Source organism: Lichenostomus cassidix, chromosome 2 (genome assembly GCF_008360975.1).
Source record: "Lichenostomus cassidix isolate B80296 chromosome 2, HeHo_3.0, whole genome shotgun sequence".
Classification (NCBI taxonomy): Eukaryota; Metazoa; Chordata; class Aves; order Passeriformes; family Meliphagidae; genus Lichenostomus; species Lichenostomus cassidix.
The window spans coordinates 6,134,609-6,155,316 of record NC_139482.1 but is presented as its reverse complement, the minus strand read 5'-3'; the positions used below and the strand labels follow the sequence as shown (position 1 = coordinate 6,155,316).

Here is a 20,708-nt window from a genome sequence, read left to right as displayed (position 1 = left end):
TCTTTGGTTACCTGTGGGAAATGTTGTGCATCTGGTGAGTACAAATGTACTCAAATTCAATGTAAACAGTGTTTGAAAGTGGTGGCTCAGCAAAGCAGCATCTGTATCTCTGAAAAGCTGGTATTAACATCACATGGGAAAGCAGAGTAAAAAGCTCTTTGCTAAGAGTATTTCTCTTCTGGAAGAAATAAGGTGAGCTGACCTGAGAGTCAGTGATCTGTGCTAACACACACTTGTGAGGTGCAGCACCATTCTCCTTGCCATGGTCTGGCTGTGCATCCTGAGAAGGGTGATGGCACAATAGGTGTTAATCCCTGGCCTGGGGAAAGGTCCTTCCAAGGGCAGGTGACAAAGTCACTGCATTGACAGTCATTGTGTAGGTTAGGAGAGAAACAGAAGCACACAGGTTCCTCACCTCCCCACAGTTCTGTTAATGCAACATTGACTTGTTAATCAGATTTAATGTCATAACAAGCTTATTTTAGCTACTGGGTGTACTTGAGATAACTGGGTAGTTCAGCCATCAGTGAAGTTTCAGTGTTAACTTGTTGATAGAAGGTATTGTTCCTATTGTTTGATGAGCACATTCTTATCTTCTGTTTTTGACTAGAACTTTTTTTTAATAATAGCTCCCCTTCTTTATATTCTTTCAAATAGTTTACTTGTTTTTCTTTCCTTTCTTTCAGTATTCACAGGATTTGGTACATTATCCTAGCATTACATGGACTCTGAAATTTCATCTCTTGCTTTCATATTCTCCATCAGCTAGGTTGTTGAAAGCAGAAAATGGTTCTGAATTTGGAGGCAACTGGTCGCTTCCCATGTTCTTTTTCAGTGGTTAATCATATTTACTTTTAAAAACATGTGCCTGTTTTCTGTAATACTTTGTCTGACTTAATTATCTGCTTGTTGGCTTCTAAAAGTGGTAGTCCTTTTCAAGTAGATAACAAGATACATAGATGTGATAGCAGTGTATGAAAGGGAGAGGCCAGAGCTTGCACAGACTTTGAGTTCTGATCACCTTTTATTGCCTTTTTGAAAGTTAGAGCACATTCATGTGTGTGATGATAACAACACAGCAAGTACAACGGAGGTGGCTGCATTTCCTTGGAGCTCTGGGTGTGCCAGGGCTATTTTGTACAGGGTATCAGTGTCTGTCTCTGAATGCCTGGAATTTTTACATGAGCATTGGGATGAACAAAGCTGTGCCATGGCTTGGATTGGAGTAACACAGTGCAGTAATTCCAGGGGAAAAGGAAAAACCCTTATTTTGACTCTTGATGTTCCAGGTGGAAGAAGGGGGCTGTATCTGAGAAAACTGAGCTTGTGGAATTTTGTTACCATCTCATCTGTAGGCTTTCATCAGGTTCAGCATTTCATTGGGTGTTTTACATTTTAGAGTCCATTTGAAAGTTGAGCTTGTTTTGGGAGCTTCAGCTTGGTGGCCTTTGGCAAACCACTGGGTTTGTTGGTAGAACTCAGTAAGGTCTTTATCAGTGGGAAAGTCTGGGCCATGACTCAGCCTATGGAAAAGCAAGGGTTGCAGTTCTACCACAGCAAAAGGGATGTGAAAGAGTCCAGCTCTGTTACAGCAATACTTCTCCCTCTCTCAACTGCATGGGGATTTAGACAATGTAGAATTATACACCTAAATCCAAGCAGAGCATGAGAATTCCAATATCTTCTCAGGGGTGAGAGTATATTTAGCATTTCAGACGCTTTATGATAAAATGAAGATTTAAGGTCTTTCTGGGGATATCAGGAAGAATTAGTTCCCTCTCTCTTCAACACCAAAGGCTTTTTAATGTCATCATACTTTACATCTGTTTCTATCCCACTTTCCCACAGAATATAAACTCTTTGAATTATAGTCTTCATCTTCAGGGCTGAGTAATTCCTTCGGGCTGAATTTTCTATTATTATAGGTCAAATTCCTCTTCACAGATCAGTCTGCTTTCAGTCAGTCACATGGCTTGAAGTCATGAACCCACTAAACTGAAAGTCATTACACTTTACCTTCCAAGTGCAGGCTGCAGTTTTTCATTGTCTTCTCAATAAACGGAAAGCCTTATCAAACAAAACTAAGCACAGTGAAGAAAAGGAAGTTTATCTTGGTAAATTGGACCCATATCCTTGATGGTATGGCTAGAGATTGCTCAGACACGTAGCACAGGCTTCCAAAGGAGGTACCAAAAAATGTCTTGAAAGCATCATCTCATAGGAAGTGTGTGTACAAATAGGATGGGTTTCCTAAAAGTGTCCAGGGATTATGATTATCTAACACTCTTTTGAAAAATCTGTCATTCTCAACCAGTTTCTCAGAAAACAGTCAGATGTAGAAATTTGGGGGGAAAAGCCCCTTCTTTTCATTTTTCCAGTTAACATTGCCATTGCGTCTTTTCTGCAGAAGGTGACCTTATGGATTGTGATGGAAAATCAGATTCCAGCCCAGAACGGGAAGCTGTGGATGATGATACCAAAGTGGCTGAAGGAGCTGATGGGATTAAAAAAAGGAAGCGAAAACCATACAGACCTGGTAGGATAAAGTAACTTACATCATTGTGTGTCCATTGTTCATTTTTTTCTGTATAACTACAAAGAAAAAAAAATTTAAAAAAAAAAAATTAGAAAACAGTATGGAATTCTGGAGTATTCTTCTGCTTATTGTTGACTGTAGATTTCTTTCCCTATTCTGTTTAAAGGTTTTTCTTCCTCTTACCAAAATGTTTCCAAAGGTTGCTGGTCAGCAGTACACTTGTTAGTGTGCTGTCAGTTCTTGGTAGTAGTTCAGATCAATACCTTGTATTGATTCTTAACTTGATAGGAAATCGTGCTGTATTTCAATACTTGGTGAAGGACAGTTTTTGTATGTGTATGTGTGTATCTGGCAATATCTGAACTTCAGAGAACTTCTTGCAGTTATTTTACTTTTTTTCTGAAATATTTTAAAAGAGTTATTTACCAGGTATTTGCAGATTACTTCTGACAGGTGAATTTTAATGAATTCAGTTACTGGATGAATTCATTTATTTTAATTTCTTAGTACAGTTGACTCTTAATTATCCTGACTGAATTAATTAACTGTGTGTCCTGGGTGCACAAACACTTGAGCTGTATCCAGGTAAAATACATCTATTAGTCATCAATTAGTTTTGTGCAGCCAGCAGTTTCCCTGGAAAATGAAACTTGTATCTGACACATTTAAATACGTAGCACCAACTGCAAAGGACCAGGAGCTGTGCAGTCAGTGGCTAGTAAAGGATTTTGGAGTTTCAGGCACTATGGTGTTGATTAATTATCTTTTTATTGTGTTATGTCCTGCTCTAGGACTGTCATTTGGAATGGTTGGCTCTCTAGAGCTGTTTGCAGAGGGTTTTTCATGGTCCTCTGAGGTTCTTTAATAAGTTTCATTTGGTAGATTGACAGCTAATTCCAGAAACTCATCAGTTTGCCCCAGGGGAGGGGAAAACTAGCATCTGAAAGTTGCCCGGTTTGGTGATTTGAACTGCTGGTGGATTTTTTACAGTCCTGAAATTCCAGTCCTTTTTGATTACATGTATATCCACTGAGACATAAAAATGCAGAAGTGTTTCATAAAACCCTGAATGAAATCTCCTTAAGTATCTCAGATTCGTTCTAAGGCATCTAGATGCAGCAGTCTTCTTCATCTGCAGAGTAATCTCGGCTCTCATTCGTACTGTGAAACACAGTTTTTATTCAATACATTGAATTTTTGCTTCCTTGTTAAGGTATTGGTGGATTTATGGTACGCCAGAGAAGTCGTACAGGGCAGGGGAAGACTAAAAGATCTCTCTCCAGGAAAGATTCTTCTGGATCTGTTTCTGAACAGTTGCCTGGCAGAGATGAAGGTAAGTGCAGGAGTTGGGTTTTAAATGTTTGTTTATGCTTAATTCAATACAAACCATACAACTCATCAGCATACATGTTTGTCATGTTTATAATAAATGGCTTTATTAATTCAGCTGAAAATACTCATTCCTGTGCAGCTATAGTTTCAACAGAGCCCATGATTTACAAATAAACTAAAACAATGAATTGCAGGCTATTGTAGGAGATAAATAATGAGAATTACTGTTATTATTATTATTATTATTATTAGTTATTGTTATTGTTATTGCCATCATCATCATCATTATTAATATGTTAGATTTAGAGCAATCCTCTTTCTGATACACCTTCCTGATGTAGCCCCAGCCCAGGGGTGTCTTCTGGACCAACAGTTTTATTACTCGCCAGTGTTCCATATTCCATGAGTGTGTCTAATCAATTTTTATATATCTGTTTATGCTCTGGAAAATCCTTTATAAGACAGTAGATGATATGTTATTGTTGCATGAAGAAAAATTCCTTTTTTTATTTTAAACCGGATATCTGAGAGGTTCATAAGCTACCCTCGTGTTTAATGTTATGAAAGATTATTTTAAAAAAATCATTCATATTAATTTGTAATACAGAAATACTTTCTAGATGTATGTCGTATTTCCCCATCAGTGCTAAAGAATCCTAGCACTAAAGGATTAAGAAGAAATCTTAAAGGCTAAAGAATCCTTGACTTTGCTGGGTGCTTTTTCCCATGGCAGAGCCATTTTCATGCCTCTGACACTGCAGTTCTCGGTAGATTGGGCACCTAACAAGAAGTCACATTTTATTCATGGGCCTCTTTCTCTTTCTTGCTGTGTGTGATTAGACTAAATTATTCCATCCATCTGGAGTTGTTCACACTAATCTAGAGTATGTTGAGGTATCGTTCAGGAGAGACGTGGAATATGTTTAGTTCAGAGCCTGTTCCCTTGCAAAGTCAGTAGAAAGAGGCAGCTGCTTCTAAAGGAGGGCTGATACCACCCCAGTTAAAGACTCTGGCCTGTGATCTCTCCTAGAATCTCTGGTTTCTGTTTAGCTGTTGTGTTTTTGGCCTTAGTAGAGCCAGATCAGTCTCTTGCCTTGTATTTGTACAACATGGTGGAGACTCGATTGTTGCCACAGCACCCAGGCAGTATTATTAAAATCTAACATTAAAATGCTGTCCTTGTTTACATTTGTAGAACTACTTTATGAAGCCAAGAAATGCTTCTTTTATCATTGCAACCAGATATTCTATATACGTTCCTAGTTTAGGTATAGTGTTGGTGTTCTCTTTAATATTAGTGTTACAGCTGTGTTTCTCCTTTGTAAATGTTATTTCGGTGTAGCATACTGCCTTATTTCAGGTAGAGCTGAAAACTTTGTGTTAAATTTTTCATTTGTTGAAAGTTGGAGCTGCTTTTTGTCTGCTCAGGCACAATTGCTAGTAGAGAAAAAGATAAATTTGAAAATCACTGTATGTTTTAAATCATCATAGCTTGCTGAGAGCCTGCTTCTCAGTGACCAGTACTCATCGGCTTTACCAGGATTTTTTGCACCCTTGTCACGTCCACTCCTTTTCTCTGTAAAATCTCCCTCTCAGACAGTGCAGAGGTCACAGTGTTGGTGAACCTCATTCCACTCATGGTGCTCTGGATATGCTGCAGGAGATCACTACAGTACAAAGCAGCTGATTTTATTATCGTGATAATATTGTTTCTTAAAGAACTTGCCAGAGTCTTTAACTTCATGTAATTTGCTTTGCCAAGACAGAAGTAGCAAGACTCGAAAAGTTCTGCATTACCTGCAGTGTTTTTCTTGCTCTGTTGTAATAAAATACTGAATGATTGATGAGCACTGTGGGCTTTTGTGTTTATTAGAAAAAGCAGTGCCACTTTGAAATATGACAGCTGAATAAATGTGTAATTTTTCTTGAAGGGATTCTTTATAGATTTCTTTTTCTAGGGTGTTCATTATTTATATGATAGTTCTTTCTCAGATATAAAAAAAAATAAAAAGTAAGTTTTCTACTTTTGAGGAGAAAATGGTGTGTGAGATGAAAGGTGGTTAGTGTGTAACTTAGCATTGATGACACTGGAGATACTTCTTCAGTGGAGCTGTCTTTTCAAATACCTGCTTGGATGGCACCCATAATTTCTCTCAAATTACTGAATTCTTAGGTTGCTCGAGGATACAGAAGTTGAAGGTCTGTCTGCACCTAGGAGGTACCAGGCAGGGATGTGAGTGGTGTCACATCTGGCATTTCCTGCTGCCAGAGGCAGGGTGGGCAGGTGGGAGTTCACAGCTGGATAAAAGCCACCTTTGGAATGCATCCAGAGTGATGTGCAGTAGCCCATTCACCCAGAGGTAGCCAGATGTACTGCCACTGTACCTTCAGAGCAAAATAGTGAGTGTTTTATTTATTTGTGCCTGAATGTTCCTTTCTAGGTTGGACAGAGCAGCTGCCAGACACTCCAGTTGAGGAGTCTACCCCAGCTTCTGAAAATACTGAGAAAATAAAAAAGCGTTACAGAAAAAAGAAAAATAAACTCGAAGAAACCTTTCCTGCCTACTTGCAGGTAGGAAGAGTAAAGTTTTTCTATATAATCTAAGGTGTGAATTTAATCATAAAACATTGGTAATGTAGCTTCCTCAGGTAAGTTGTAGCCACTGGAGCCACTTCTCTTAGCCTGGAAGAGATAGTGCCATACTGGAGGGCTTGTGAGGCTGAGAGTCTTTTTATCTTTCTAGTAATCATTGGCCTTTAATTTTAACTTTGTCATTTACCTAGATATTTCAATCAATACAGTGTTCTTCCTACATTGAATCATTTTGTGTCCTTTGCAGGAAGCTTTCTTTGGGAAAGACCTGCTGGATACCAGTAGACAACAGAGCAAGATGAGCCTGGATAATTTACCTGAAGAGTCACTTCCACTTTCATGTAAAACAAACTTGGCCTCCAATTTCCTGGATCCTTCATCTGACCCCCTTCTTAGTTCCACCTCCACTCCAGCTCAGGCAAAACTGGGACCTCAAGGTATACAAATCTAAAGTTAGTGATGGTTCAGTAGTTTGATTTTACTGTGGTAACTGGGGCTTTTACACTCTCTTTTTCCACCTTTCTCCCACTGTTTATCTGATGTATTTTTCAGCATTCTGTATGTGAGCTGTCCTTGGGAGGTTAAGTTACACTGATATTTAGGATATTCAGCTCAAGGGCTCCAGCTGTTTCAGAGAGAGCAGTGGATGACACATCAGTTGGCACTTAAGGCAAATCTGCAACATCTTGGCTATAACATCCATGGCTATAAAATCCATGAAAATTAGTTCTCTGTGAGAAGAAGCATACAGATCCATTATAGAAGAAGACATAGATACTCTCATTAAAAGATATTTTTGATAGTCTAGTGAATACTAGTTGGATGAATATCATCCAACTTCCCTTTTTTTTTTTTACTGTTGTAGATTATTTTAGGTTGCTAGTCTCCTTGGAATTTTTGTTTCACCATGTCCTCTCTGAACATGAATGCCCTTTCCAGGTACAGTTCGTAGCCCCTGGGCAATCTTTGGCTTCTGCTGTTGCAGAACCTTACTGAAGGTTCTGCTGAGAGTTTTGCAAGTAGCCTGAGGGTTGTAAAGTGCTGCTGAAAGAGAAGCCTTGCACAAAAGAACAATTAAAACCTTACTGTCTCCTTCAAATCACTTTTTCTCCATCTTGTAGTGTATGCTGTTGGCTACAGGTATCTTTATTTTTGAAAACTGCTGCTATTTCTTGTCTATATTAGTTAATTTATAGCTTGTGTTTCAGCTCATGCCCAAAATTTTTCCATCTAAAACTGTTTGCACACATTGACACAGTTTCTCCTGTCCAGAGAGTCATTTGAAGAATGGTCACTTATTTGTGTTTGTTATTCAGTGAAAATCTGCTAAAGGAAGAATGAAAGGCTACATGATAATTAGCCATTGACTCTTACACAGTTGAAGTTGTGAGTAATAGAGAATGCAAAAAGTTAACTTCCCCAAGGGGGGAAGCTGCTGGACATGGAATGTTTCGTGGTCTGTATTTCTTTAGTTCTGGCACTACAAGAGGATAGGTTCACTATGAGTTTTTTCCACTCCAGCTTTCTTCTGAAGCCAGAGAAATACAACTTCAGAGGTCTTTGCTGGCCTGTCCAACTCTAAGATTGAAGTCACTAGTGTGTTCATGTGTTACTGTAGTACAGGATTTTAAAAATTCATGAAGTTGATGTTAATTTAATGTTCTATTTTTCCAAAGTTTGAAATTTCTTCCTAAAAAAAGTGGAGTTGTAAAGCTTTGCAATTTCCTCTTCTTTTTATTCCGAAATAAATAATAAAGTGGTGGCTATTAATAAATAAATCACTAGCAGTGGCTTTAGTGGATAACCTACTGTCTTTCCCATTTGACGTGTAAGAGACTCAAAGGACAGTGCTTTCTGGCCAGAGGAATGTTCTCAACTATTGTCTTCCAACTGTTCTGATTTCCAGCCAAAATTGTGTCCAGATGGAGCTGTTTGTTGTAGCTGGAGCACCAGTGGGTGAAGTCTTCTGCCAGTATTGATCAGTTCCAGTGCAGTTCTTAACTCTTTGCCTGGGACTTTTTGGGGCACAATTGTTTCCACAATAGCATCCCCATGTGTGAGAGACTCTGGTTAACTGGCTAATTGCTGAGCTCCCTTCTGGCTGGATTTGCAGAGGAGCTGGAGGTGAGAACAGTATCCCAGGGCACCTGGGATGTTTCATCGTTTCCATACAGACCTGGCTGTGGAGCAGGAACAGCATGAGCTCTTTGTTCCCTGCTCTGGGGGGCTTCAGGACTGTGTTGTCACCAACTGTGCTGTTTTCCTGCAAGTGCCATTTCCCACAAGGATTTCTGACTCCCATGGGAGTCTTTCCTTAATTGCACAGGTCTTTTCCACAAGGGAAATGTTCTTCCCTTGGAAACTCCACTTGTGTAATCCCAGGATTAAGGCTTAGATATGTTTGTTCATCTTCCAGAGAACTCTGAATCATCGAAAGAAGTGACTCTGTCTCCCCTGCTTTCCAGCAGGAAAGCTTTCCAGCTTTCCACCCAGGACAGCTGGGGAGGGCAGCAAAGTGTTCAGGCTGCTCCTGAACTGCCAGTGCATTTCAGGGACATGTTCTGTGATTTATCTGTTCTCATACCTTGGTTAAGGGTAGCTAAACTTTTCACTGCCTGGATTGCAGAAGTGATAGGGATTGGCAGATTTGGGCAGAAGAGGGGTTTGGAAGTCCTTTCTTTACTGTTATTTTCTAGAGACTCTGACTGAAGTTAGCTTTAGGCTCCCAGCCCTGATTTGGTCCATCAAAGAGATTGCAGGTTTTATTTTCAGTTACAAGACTCACCTTTCCTGTGTTCTTAAAATACTTATGGCACTCTGTGCCATCTGTTCTGCACGGCACCAACCCTTAAAATCACTCCCAAATGCTGGAGCAGAGTGCAAAGGTTTGCTCACAGGGACAGCACCAGATCTCCAGGGTCTCCCTTCCTATTTGTTCATGAGTTCATGAAGTTGAAGGTGTTGATTTGGATCTGTTGCATTCTGAGAACTCTGTGCATCTCTCTTGAGCTTCCTGACCTGGGTGTCCCTGATGAAAAAGAGGCCACTTGATGAGGTGTGTTCTGTGATGGCTTTGTCAGTGTGACCTTTCCTTTAGTTTAAAATAGCTGAAATTCAGTGGGTTTTTTTCTGGAAATGCTGAAAAAGTCATCTGTTCAAGTGGGGTCTCCAGAGAGTGCTAAAAAAATTGTTCCTAGACAAAAGGAGAAGAGTTGTCTGAGTCTCTGCAACTGATTCAGGTGCTGCTGGGACATTTTATAACCAGAAATGTTACTGTGTGATTAAACATCTTGGGATGGCTGCAGCCTGGGGAGAGGCATTTTTATGATTTTAGAACTTCATAAATAAATAACAGTAACTGCATTTGAGGGATCAGGATCACAAGATAGCATTAGAACTGTACTCTCTTAGAGATCCAGCATTACAAGCAAATTATTTTGCTTTTTGCTTTGTCTTGTCTTTCATCTCCATTCTGAAAAGAGTCAAATTAATGAGCAGTATTGAGCTATTTGTTTGGCAGCAGATGTCAACCAGCTATTGATTCTGATCTGAAGCATCTGACTCAAGTGATTTCGTTGTTTCCAAGATAATATTTAACACACATGGCATTAAAACAAGGAAAAAATAGAAGAAAGAAAAGTAAAAATATGCTTTAGTTTAGATGTCTTCTGTGAGTTTTACAGATCAGAGACTCTGTCCCTCTGTTATCACCAACACTCAGCCTTTTTATAGATTAAATAAGCTCCATTTTGAAAGCAGGATGTTTTTTTCCAATATACCTCATCTCAAGGCCACTATGAACTCTGATTGCCTTCAGAGTTAGAGACCCTCTAATCTGAAGGCTGAATTTATTCATGGCCAATTTGTAGCTATGGGTGGTAAACTCTTTATCTTTTCACCTGAGCTCTTCCCAGCTACTTATACAATATATTTATGTTCAGATTAGAAGTTCAATTTTTAGGGACTGTTCCCAAGCAAAAGGACTAGGGTGAAAAGCACCACAACATAAAATACTTGAGAAAAATTAAAGGCTGCTTATACAGTCCCAATGCCTCCTTTACATGGGCTGTTTTCTCCCTGATACTTACCTGCCTTCAAGTAGGAATTGAGGAAACTTAAGAAGGGCTAAAATCAATCCTTCAACCAGCTGAAGTCTTTACATCACCTGGTGCTGCCTGGTGTTAGTTAGTTACTTGCATAATTAGACCAAATTGCCCTAAGGAAAATGAGTATCTAAAAAAACCCCAAGCAAACTTTCAAAAAACCCAAGAAACAACCCACCAAACCCCAACAACTAGTTTTTTTTGAAGCCTTACGTTTAACAGTACTCTTTATCAGCTACACAAAATAACTGTGCCTGCAAAGTGTTACGGTTTTGAGGCACTTCTAGATAGTTTTGGTGGAATCAATAGGAGCCTTATTTTGTACATACATTTAAATAGATTATTCTGCAATGGCATATTAATCCACCTCGTTGAGTGGCAGATAGAAAGTCTGATTTAGTTAGGATGGTATCATCTTGTCTGCTTTAAAAAGGGTGAAAGTGAAGAACAAAAATAGTAAAACGAAGAAAAACAATTTTCTTTTTGACTCTGTAATGGAAGAAAGGAAAAGAGTTGTTTCTGAAAAACAGCAGAAGGAACTTTCAATTCATTGTTAAACTTAGCAGCTTGGAAAGTAACCTCATGATAGAAGTAAATCCTTGGCACCAGGCTCTGAATTAAGCTGTGTACTTTCCTGGGGCAGTTGGGTTGTAACCACGGGAAATACATCTGTACATTTGTGAAATGTGTGTGTTCTTTGACTTTCTGGACTTTTTTTTCAACCTGGCCATGTATCTGTTTCCCACATTGTACATTTTATAATTTATATTAATCCCTTTTTTCTGTTTAATTATATGTATATTGGCCATCTCATAATGTTTCATTGGTCTGGCAGTGATTGCTCATGTAGGCACGATAGTCCGCAGTTTTATTGAAAAATGTTTTTCTCAACTTTTATTTGTTTGTCAAATGTTTTTTGCAAATGTTGCATATCTGCAATAGTCCAAAACAGCTAGTTAATAAAACCATATGGGCCATTTGGAGTAATGTCTCTCTAATGCATTGGAGGTCAAGAAGATAATAGTATCCAGAATTTAATACTAAAGAATTTTTATTAGAATTTTAACTGGCTAGACCAGGGCAGTTTTCTCTAGATAGCAAACAAACTCTTCTACCTCTGGCCATTCTCACTCCTCCAGGTTTTCTTCTGATCCTATAAGTAGCAGCATCTTCAATTTCTGTTTCTTTACTCTTGCTTCTTAATCTTAGATTTCACCTCCTTTCAGGGTGTAGTAACTAGTTGCTCCTGTATCAAGAAGAGAGTGGTGGTAAAAGAATTAACGGATTTACCTTTTGAAAAAAAAATAAATAACTGTTTGTTGATTTTTCTGTGAGCTGTATGCTGTATAAAATCAATCTGCTGACTTTCACACTCACAGGCCTTTGCATCTAAGAGGTTGCAAGCTCAGAGTAGATCTTGGGATTTTTTTTTTCCCTGAAATCTTCCAGTCTTTGTTGCACATGATATGATTACAGTACCACTTGTAAAAATACTAAACAACATAAGCACATGCAGATGGCTCAGTCCTGGCTGGGAAGGGATGCTGATGGGCACAGTCTCTGACCCCAGGGACACCTGCAGTTCAACACAGTGTGGAAGGCATTAGAGCCTTAGGTACATCTGTGTTTGGGTTTGCAGCTCAAGAACATCACCAGAGTGATGTAGAAATGTTGATTTTGTTTATTGCATCTTCTACAGGCAGCACCGACGATCCTTTGGCTGATCTTTCTGAGGTCTTAAATACTGATGACGATATTCTTGGAATACTTTCTGATGATTTGGTAAAGTCTGGAGATCATTCAGGTATGTTTGTCTGTGAGGTCTCTCCGCTATTTGTTCTCTTTTTTCTCCTCTTTGTCACAGATGTATTTGTTGTACTGTATCTATAGGTTATGCTCTAGGTCATTTCAGATACAATTTTTATATCTTAATACCTTGGTTTGGAATGATTTTGGTTTATTCTACAAAAAAACACCCAACCTTTTTCAGCATTTTGTTTTTACTTGGCTCTTTGCTTTGCTGCTTAAGAGAGGATGAAATGTAGCTGCCGTTGTCTCTCATACCTGCGTAGCTTTTTTCAGCATGCAGCTTTTTCTTTACTTTTTTTTTGGTTTTGTGTTGTAATCATCCATTTTATCTGGTTTGGGTCCTGTAGGTCTTGATTTATGCACTTTCCAGGTTGAGAACTCACCCTCCCCATTTGGTAAGACTCTAAACAATGGATGATCCATGGTTAGCAGTAGCCCTCTTCCCTAGTGGTTTTAGCTGAAAGAACTGCATGTGTAGAAACTCTTCTCCTTTACTGTGTCTCTAATTCATGTTTCATTTTCCACTCTGTGGTGTTTGAGTCTAACACTTCTAAACTCTGCACTCTGCCTTTAAGAGTCCTGCATCACATTTTGCTTACAGCTTTTGAAAACTTTCCTTAGTTTTTTGTGTTTCATGATACAAACCCATGCATTTTCTTGCTGCCACTGTGAATATTACTTCCTGTAGTAGTGTGTAGTTTTTATCATGGTGGTATATTTTGTAAATGAAAAGCATTTTTATCAATGTGAGTATATTAAAGCATGATTAAAGCAGTCAGCATCAATATTTTAGTTTTCACTGGATAATGGTTCATCACTTAATATAAAAGACAGGTTGACAACAAGTAGAAGGGCATGTTTCATTATTTTAAATTCAGGGTTATTTGGTATCTATTGCTGAAATATATTTTAAATACTGGAGAATATAGTTCCTTCTTTCCCAGATTTCTCTCATTTGAGAGATGTATTCACTTGTAAGGTATGTTAGGAAATTTATGTAGTAAGTTACGTTTTCTTAGTACCAACAAATCACTTTCATGTAAACCGTAGTAGTCATGATTTGTTTTTTAATAGAAACTTCTATAACTTGTTTTATATTGGCTACACTTCAACAGCATTTTAGTAGATATTTTATGTAATATTTGAAGGAAGAACACTTGGAGTGAACCATAAGGTACATGAGGGTGAACCATGTTTACTACTGGTGTGGTTCTTTTGAAAATGTGAAAAATAGTTAAAGTGGAACTACATACTGAAACCTATACATTCAAAACCATGCTGAACCTAAACTCAGTAGTCTTATTTCACATTCTTGGAGTTGCATCATATTCAATTAACATTGCTCAAACAATACAATCAACTGGAGATAAACAGTGGGCAGGTTTTTTTACATTTTCTAACCAATGTTTTGTTTTGCCTCACCTTTCAAATAATAGAAGGTCCTGGTTTAGTTGACAGCTCAATTCTAGGGGAGAAAAACAGGGTTTATGCTCTTTATTCAATACTAATGAATTTTATTATTCATGTCTAAGTTAATATTCTTTCTTCCTTCAGCTGGATTGGATATTGGCCCCATCTCTGATGACCCTTCTTCTCTGCCTCAGCCCAATGTCAACCACAGCTCACGGCCAGTGACTGAAGAGCCATTGGATGGAATCCTCAGTCCAGAGCTGGACAAAATGGTCACAGATGGTAATTTTCTTGTCCTTAATCTTGGTCTTCTAGAGAACTTAAGTAGGAATCATCTTTTCTTTTTTCTTCCCCCCAAATGACTGATCTCTGTATTATTACCTACCTATTTGGACTTGGTTGCTCAATTACTTTTGTTGCTTCCTCTGATGATTACTTACCCTGTGTTGCCTTTACTTTGTCCAGGTGCTATTCTTGACAAACTGTACAAAATCCCAGGTACGTGTTCTGATCCTCCTAGTCTTTAATGGAACAGAGTTCACATGCAATGCCAGCAACTCACGCAGAGTGTTTTTTTCAGAGCTGGGAGGAAAGGATGTTGAAGATTTGTTCACAGCTGTGTTGAGTCCAGCAGCCACACAGCCAGCTCCTCTACCACAGCCTCCTCCTCCACCACAGCTCATGTCTTTGCACAGCCAAGGTATGTTCCTCTGGTGCTTTTGTGAGCAGCAGCCTGACCAGGAGAGTTCTGCATGTCGTAAATGCTGATGTGGAAGTAGGACATGCCTTATGCTGTGCAAAATTGTGGAGTCTGCCGTTGTTAATTTGTGAAATACTACTCTGAAGCTGTTCTGAAAGGAGTGTGTGATTAACATCCATGTAAATATTGCTAATAGAAAAGGACAGTTATTTGAGGTTTTTCTGACATACCGATGCTTTTATTTTAGTTGACACTTTGATGGTTTGGAAATTAGTCTGTGATAAAGCATGTGTTCTCTTCTGATTCTACTCTTTAATTACTTTTGAGTACCTCCTCAAGGGAAAGGCAAGAGTCTGTATAACACTGATGTACTGAGTCTTAATTTCTGTAAGAATGCAGTTTAACATATTAGCTAGTCCTGATAGAGAAGACGCTAAATAATTTTGAAATTTATCTTGGAAATTATAATTTATTTTTCTTCATTACTACTAAAATTACCATGAGTTGATACAGAATATTCTTGCTCATATATTGAAGGCAAGGGATTCATTCCTGGAAGTGATTGATTTTATTTATTATTGTTACCAGTAAAGCTATTTTTTTAAGCAGTATGTATGAGTGTAATTAAATGTGCTCCTTTTCTCATCAGACATCACCTCTAGTAGGTTTTCCCTGAGCTCATGTAGAGAGTTCCAACTCTTATACTGGTACTAAAAGAAGTACTATGCAAATTGATTTCATCAGTGAATTAATCATGAGAAGAAAAGTGATTTGTTTCCTAGTTGGATCAGTTTTCATAAAAATGAAAGACGTCAAAAACTCTGAGAAAGGAAAGCATTTAAAGTAAAGGATGAGTTGATTTAAAGCAAAAGATAATATAGATACCATTGCCTGTTTCCCAGTTACTTGAGTACTCAGGGATAGCTGCAGCATTTGAGCTCTGTAAGATTGTTCAGCTCCTCCCTGTGGGAGCTGCCATGATGACAAAGTTTTCGATTTACAGTTTGGTTCTGTTACAGTGGAATGATCCACAAGTTTCTGTGAGATAAATGCTTCTGTAATGGGGCAGCTTGCATCAAGTTTCAGCAATTTCAAATAAAATTATTGCTCTCTTCTTATAAAGACATGATCACACAGAGGCCTGACTCTCCATCTTGTTTGTTTGCCAGGTCTTTACAGAGTACTATGTACTCTCTGTTTACCAGATGTAATAAAGAACATGCTCTTAGATTTTGTGTTACTTACAACTGCAGTTGCTGCATAGCTTATATAACCTTTAGATCAGAAACAGTCTCCCAAAATGGGAGAATCATACAGTGTCATCCTGCAGATGCATCTAATTCCTGAGCTACTTCGGTGCTTTTAAGGAAATATTGGGACAACAGTTACAATCTCACTTAAGTGATGGGAGCCAAAGGCCAGAGTTAATTCTGTGTAGTAACATCTGCAAATACCATCTGCTGGAATGAATCTGCCTGTGCCACATTTGTAATGCTGTAATCAAATAAATAACATTTTCTGCCTTCGTACTGCTAGACTGGACATTTAATTAGAAAATGCTAACGCTCATTTGAGTAGTTATCTGTTCCATTGGTTACAAATTAGTGAGTTAGGAGATAATGAGGCTTACTTTGGTACAATGCTCAGGAGTCTCAGAAGTGATGTTTAATTCAGGTGGCTAATGATAATCCTGCAAGGACTGAAAATCACCTTCTCCATGGCTCACTGCTTGGATCTGGGTGTAACAAATATGAAGACCATTAGCTTTTAAGAATATTACCTCAATATAAAGTGCAGTACTGTGGTGTGGCCTACTGTAAAAGTTCTGGAAATACATTTTTGAAAAAAATTGTATTTCAGACAAGGAAAAACAAAATCTGTGCAGGGATGTGATACAGTAGTGAAAAATCCTTTAACCTGGTAGGGAAGCGTTTGATATTGATTCAAAATCTTTTCCAAAAATGTAAGATCAGTGCTGTAAAATTTTAAAGCGATTTGTTTTCCGTTAGAGGAGACATTGTCTTCTCAATGAAAGGTTCCACCTCTACCTTAAAAGCAGTCACCCTTTAAAACAGTGATTTAAACTTCTTCTTTCCAGGAGAGAATGCTTTTCCAAGAGTGCCCCTCATGAATGGTCTGGTTGGCCCCAACCCTCATCTCCCTCACACAGCCCTGGCTGCTGGAGGTGGGCTGGGCACCTTCTCTCCCATTACACAGCAGCCATACACTGATACCAGGTAAGTCCAGATGGGCAATAAAGATATTTAGTGCATTTAGCATTAAAAAATAGTGTTAGTAGCAAAACCACTTGGAGAGTGGTGTTGTTAGTAGCAATGTGATACTGTTAGCTCTTAAAAGCCAGCACAAAACCTTGTGTATTCTTGCAGCGTGTTCACTACTGAAATAGCAAACAGAATAAGTACTTTGCTAATTGAGGGTTGGTTTGTTTTGTTGTTTTTATACAATCTATAAAACAAATTGTTTTTCTTGTCTGTCAGGGATAAGAATCCTGCATTCAATCCAATGGTGGGTGATCCAAACAGCTCATGGGCACCAGCTGCTCCACCTCTGGAAGGTGAGGGTGATACCATGTCCAATGCTCAAAGAAGCACCCTGAAGTGGGAAAAAGAAGAAGCTTTAGGTGAAATGGCAACTGTAGCACCTGTTCTCTATACAAATATCAACTTCCCTAACCTGAAGGAGGAATTCCCAGGTGAGGGATCTACTGAATCATGTTGAATATTTTGCAGCAATCAGTGCATCTTCATTTGAAAGTATCGAAAATAGACTTACCATAGCCTTGTGTATTGACACATTTTTTGGTTGCAGACTGGGCTACAAGAGTGAAGCAGATTGCTAAACTGTGGAGGAAAGCAAGCTCTCAGGAGAGGGCTCCCTATGTGGTAAGAACAATTCCTACCTGCATTTGTATACTTCCAGCAAACATATATTTAATTTATAAGGTTGTGTTGTTTTGGTTTGGTTTTAATAACTGAAGTTCTGGGTTTAGTAAAAGTTCCCTTACTTCAAGAATACTTTTGTAATTTAGCTTCTAACTCTGAATACTTTCAGTCTTGGGGTAAATTCTTTTAGTACAGTGCAATCTAATGACATCAGCTGCGATGAGAACATTTCTGGCTCCCACTGCCTCTCAGCTGTGTTTGATTCATGCCTCAAGTCTTCTTTGCTCTGTCTCTTTCTGCACAGGATCTCACCTGTTTCTTCAGAAGGATAACAACTGATTGTGAGATGCCTCTCCCTTTCATCATCCCCTCTCACTGGACTATTCTTTTTTGCCCCATTAGAGTTGCTGAAGTCTTTCAGCTATTGAACTAACAATTCCAGAGGTGTCAGTGTCACATCCCTGCTTCCCTCGTTTACTTCTCCTCCTTGTGTTTTTTCTTTACTGTTCCCCTTCTGTGCTTACTCTCTCGTATTGCTTTGTGATGGAAGCTATTCTGATAACCTTCTATTTTGTGGGGAGCATGAAGGGACTCCATTTTTCTTTCAGAAGTCATTCAGCTTCTTCACATCAGAGTCAAGTGAACACAGGTATTTGTAGCAGCTGTGTGAAGTTACATGGTCATTGATTCCATTCTGCAGAACTTCTGCCATTCAAAGGGGGTGACCCTTTTGCTTCGTTGAAGCCTCTGTTGAGGCCTGTGTGCATCTAAATCTCAGAACCTGTATTATTGATTCTTTCAGACCTTCCCAACCATTGTTAGCAAATGGACTTTTCTTCAATTTCCAGTCACATCTCCATTCTCTTCTGGTTCTCATCTTTGTTTCTTCACAGCAGCAATTGGAGGATCACTCTCACTTTGCAGATTAATGTGGATTTTGCAGTTTTCAATCTCTTAGCCTTGCCCTACCTGCACTTTTTTAATATAGTCCCATCAGTAATCAAACTTGATTCCTCTGCATGTTGAGGACTCAAAATTTAGCAGTACTGACATCATCTCCTGCTGTCCAAATTTAAAATTCCCCTTATATTTGACAACTTTTTGGAGGATAAATCATACCCCAAACTCATTGTGGGTAGGGGAGTTCTTGATCTTTCTGAAACCCTTTCCACTTGAAAGAAGAATTCTCTGTTTTCGTCTTTGTATATCTGATACATCATCATCATTATTCTACATTTTATTCAGTGTTGCAATTTCAGTGTCTTTGGACCACTATGTCATCTTGCCCATGCTATGGTGGTTAATCTTGGTGATTACTTCTTTGTAGTTATTTATAAGATAATACCCACTCACATGGGTGGCATTTACCACTTCACGATTATATCTATTACTGATTGCTTTATTTTCCATTGTTCTTAAAAAATGCTGACTTATCTTCATGATGGGTATCCAAAAGTCAGCAGCAAAATTTCCCTTATGTATGGGAGGAGAGTGCACAGCAGCATTTGCCCAGCAAGATGTGATTAATTCCTCTTAGAACTGTCCTTGTGCTCCTGCCATGCAGCTCCTGCCATGCAGCTCCTGCCATGCAGCTCCTGCTGGTGTTCCTGGCGTTGTGCACACAAGAAGCTGCTCTGGTGCCTCTCCTGAGGGACTTGCACTTTGTGGGGAGGAACAAAGGCTGGAATGAAATTGAGAGGAGTGTTAGTAAATTTTTACTGTAGGCTTTTTACTTTACTTAGTATGCACAATCCCATCACTTACAGGGAAAAAGGACAGTGATTTTTCTACTGCTGTGACATTGGTTCTCTCATCCGTGTCACTGTTTCATTGTTGGGGGGGAAGTGTTAAAGCATTTTCCTCTAGGCAACCCCTGCTTGACAGCTGCAAATGAATTTGTGAAAAAGAGGATGTGAGGGTTTGGTTCAGAAAAGGAATCACATCCTAGATTGGTGGTAAAACAGACTCTTTGAAACTTCCATTAGATGCTTTAAAGTGTCACTATGGCTGTAAAATGCCTCATTGAAGAGGAATTGCTGTGTCTCCATACAGTTTTCCTGATCCATAAGCCCATATCCTGTGTTTATACTGTTAACTGTTAACAGACTCAGATCTTTAGAGGTCATTTAATGGAGTAGACTGTATTTTTCTTGTCATTGAAGTTCTCCACATTAGTGGCCTTTATTGATCCAAACATCATCTGCTGTGCTCAGTCTTCAGATTGTAGAGCACACCAATATGTGATTTGAAAGGTAAACTGGTAGGATTAACCGTTTCTTGGCACAGCACAGTGCCTGGAACAGACACTCTCCTGTATAGAAAAGCTTTGCTAATAGGTTTACTAATTTACGAATTACTAATAACCTCTTAGTTCCTTCCATATATGTTAAATACAGAATTTCTATAGAGGCAAAGTATTTCCCATTTGGAGCTCCCTTTTGAAATGCATAATGTCATTTCCATGAGGATGTGTGTGATTAAAACAGGCTGTACAAATTATTTGGTGATAGATTTTGTAGGAATAAAAGATGCAGTGTGCACACCTAGTAGAAGAAGATAAGGCTAACTGCATCTTTTTCTTTTTCCAGCAAAAAGCCAGAGATAATAGAGCTGCTCTGCGCATCAATAAAGTACAGATGTCAAACGACTCCATGAAAAGGCAGCAGCAACAGGATAGCATTGATCCCAGCTCACGCATCGACTCCGACCTCTTTAAGGATCCATTAAAACAGAGGGAATCAGAACATGAGCAGGAATGGAAATTCAGACAGGTGTGTTGCATTTAGGGGTTTTTTTTCCCCCTTCTTTTTACTGAGTAGTCGGAATCTATTGTAGTAAAATCAGTTTGAATCTTCTTTTGTAGAAGAGTATCAAGTCAGCTGTTCTGCTTGGGAAAAAAATAAATGTTATCAGAACATAAACTGCTTGTAAAAAAACTTTTCTTCAAATGTTGACTCGTAAATCTATGTATTATAGCAATAGGTTGTTTCTTCTGTGCATGGCTGGCTAGTGTAGTAGTTTGTTTTTACATGCCCTGTATTGCAGTAACCTTGTCCTGCAGACTGCTGCCTCACATGGGGCTGGGTGTCTCTCAAAGCCCACACCAGTGCTGCATGTAGTAACCTTTGTCTCCTGAATATGAGGTTGGAAAGCAGTGATGCTCTTTAGGCAACCTGGGAAATGCTTACTCCCAGGCAAGCAAGATGCATGTCAAGGTAATTGAACTTTACAAATAGCTGGACTCTTTGCTCCCATTGCATTTAAAATTTGCAATTATTTGTAATTGATCTTCAATGTGTCCTAAAGTTTTAATTATAGAATC

General features: G+C 38.8%; 1 protein-coding gene across 11 annotated transcripts in view; it reads left to right on the top strand.

Moving 5' to 3' along the window:
- Positions 1-20,708, top strand: part of KMT2C (lysine methyltransferase 2C) — a 192,015-nt gene that overhangs the window by 139,715 nt on the left and 31,592 nt on the right. For 9 of the 11 annotated variants that reach the window (XM_085050232.1, XM_085050238.1, XM_085050243.1 and 6 more), the window contains 13 exons: positions 2,408-2,536; positions 3,750-3,869; positions 6,310-6,440; positions 6,709-6,898; positions 12,264-12,368; positions 12,721-12,768; positions 13,928-14,065; positions 14,249-14,281; positions 14,364-14,483; positions 16,582-16,720; positions 16,982-17,196; positions 17,313-17,386; positions 19,975-20,157. In XM_085050232.1, the coding sequence (XP_084906358.1) occupies positions 2,408-2,536; positions 3,750-3,869; positions 6,310-6,440; positions 6,709-6,898; positions 12,264-12,368; positions 12,721-12,768; positions 13,928-14,065; positions 14,249-14,281; positions 14,364-14,483; positions 16,582-16,720; positions 16,982-17,196; positions 17,313-17,386; positions 19,975-20,157 (1,625 nt within the window). The remainder of the gene's footprint in view (positions 1-2,407; positions 2,537-3,749; positions 3,870-6,309; positions 6,441-6,708; positions 6,899-12,263; positions 12,369-12,720; positions 12,769-13,927; positions 14,066-14,248; positions 14,282-14,363; positions 14,484-16,581; positions 16,721-16,981; positions 17,197-17,312; positions 17,387-19,974; positions 20,158-20,708) is intronic. The other 2 variants (XM_085050236.1, XM_085050239.1) reach the window with 2 other exon arrangements.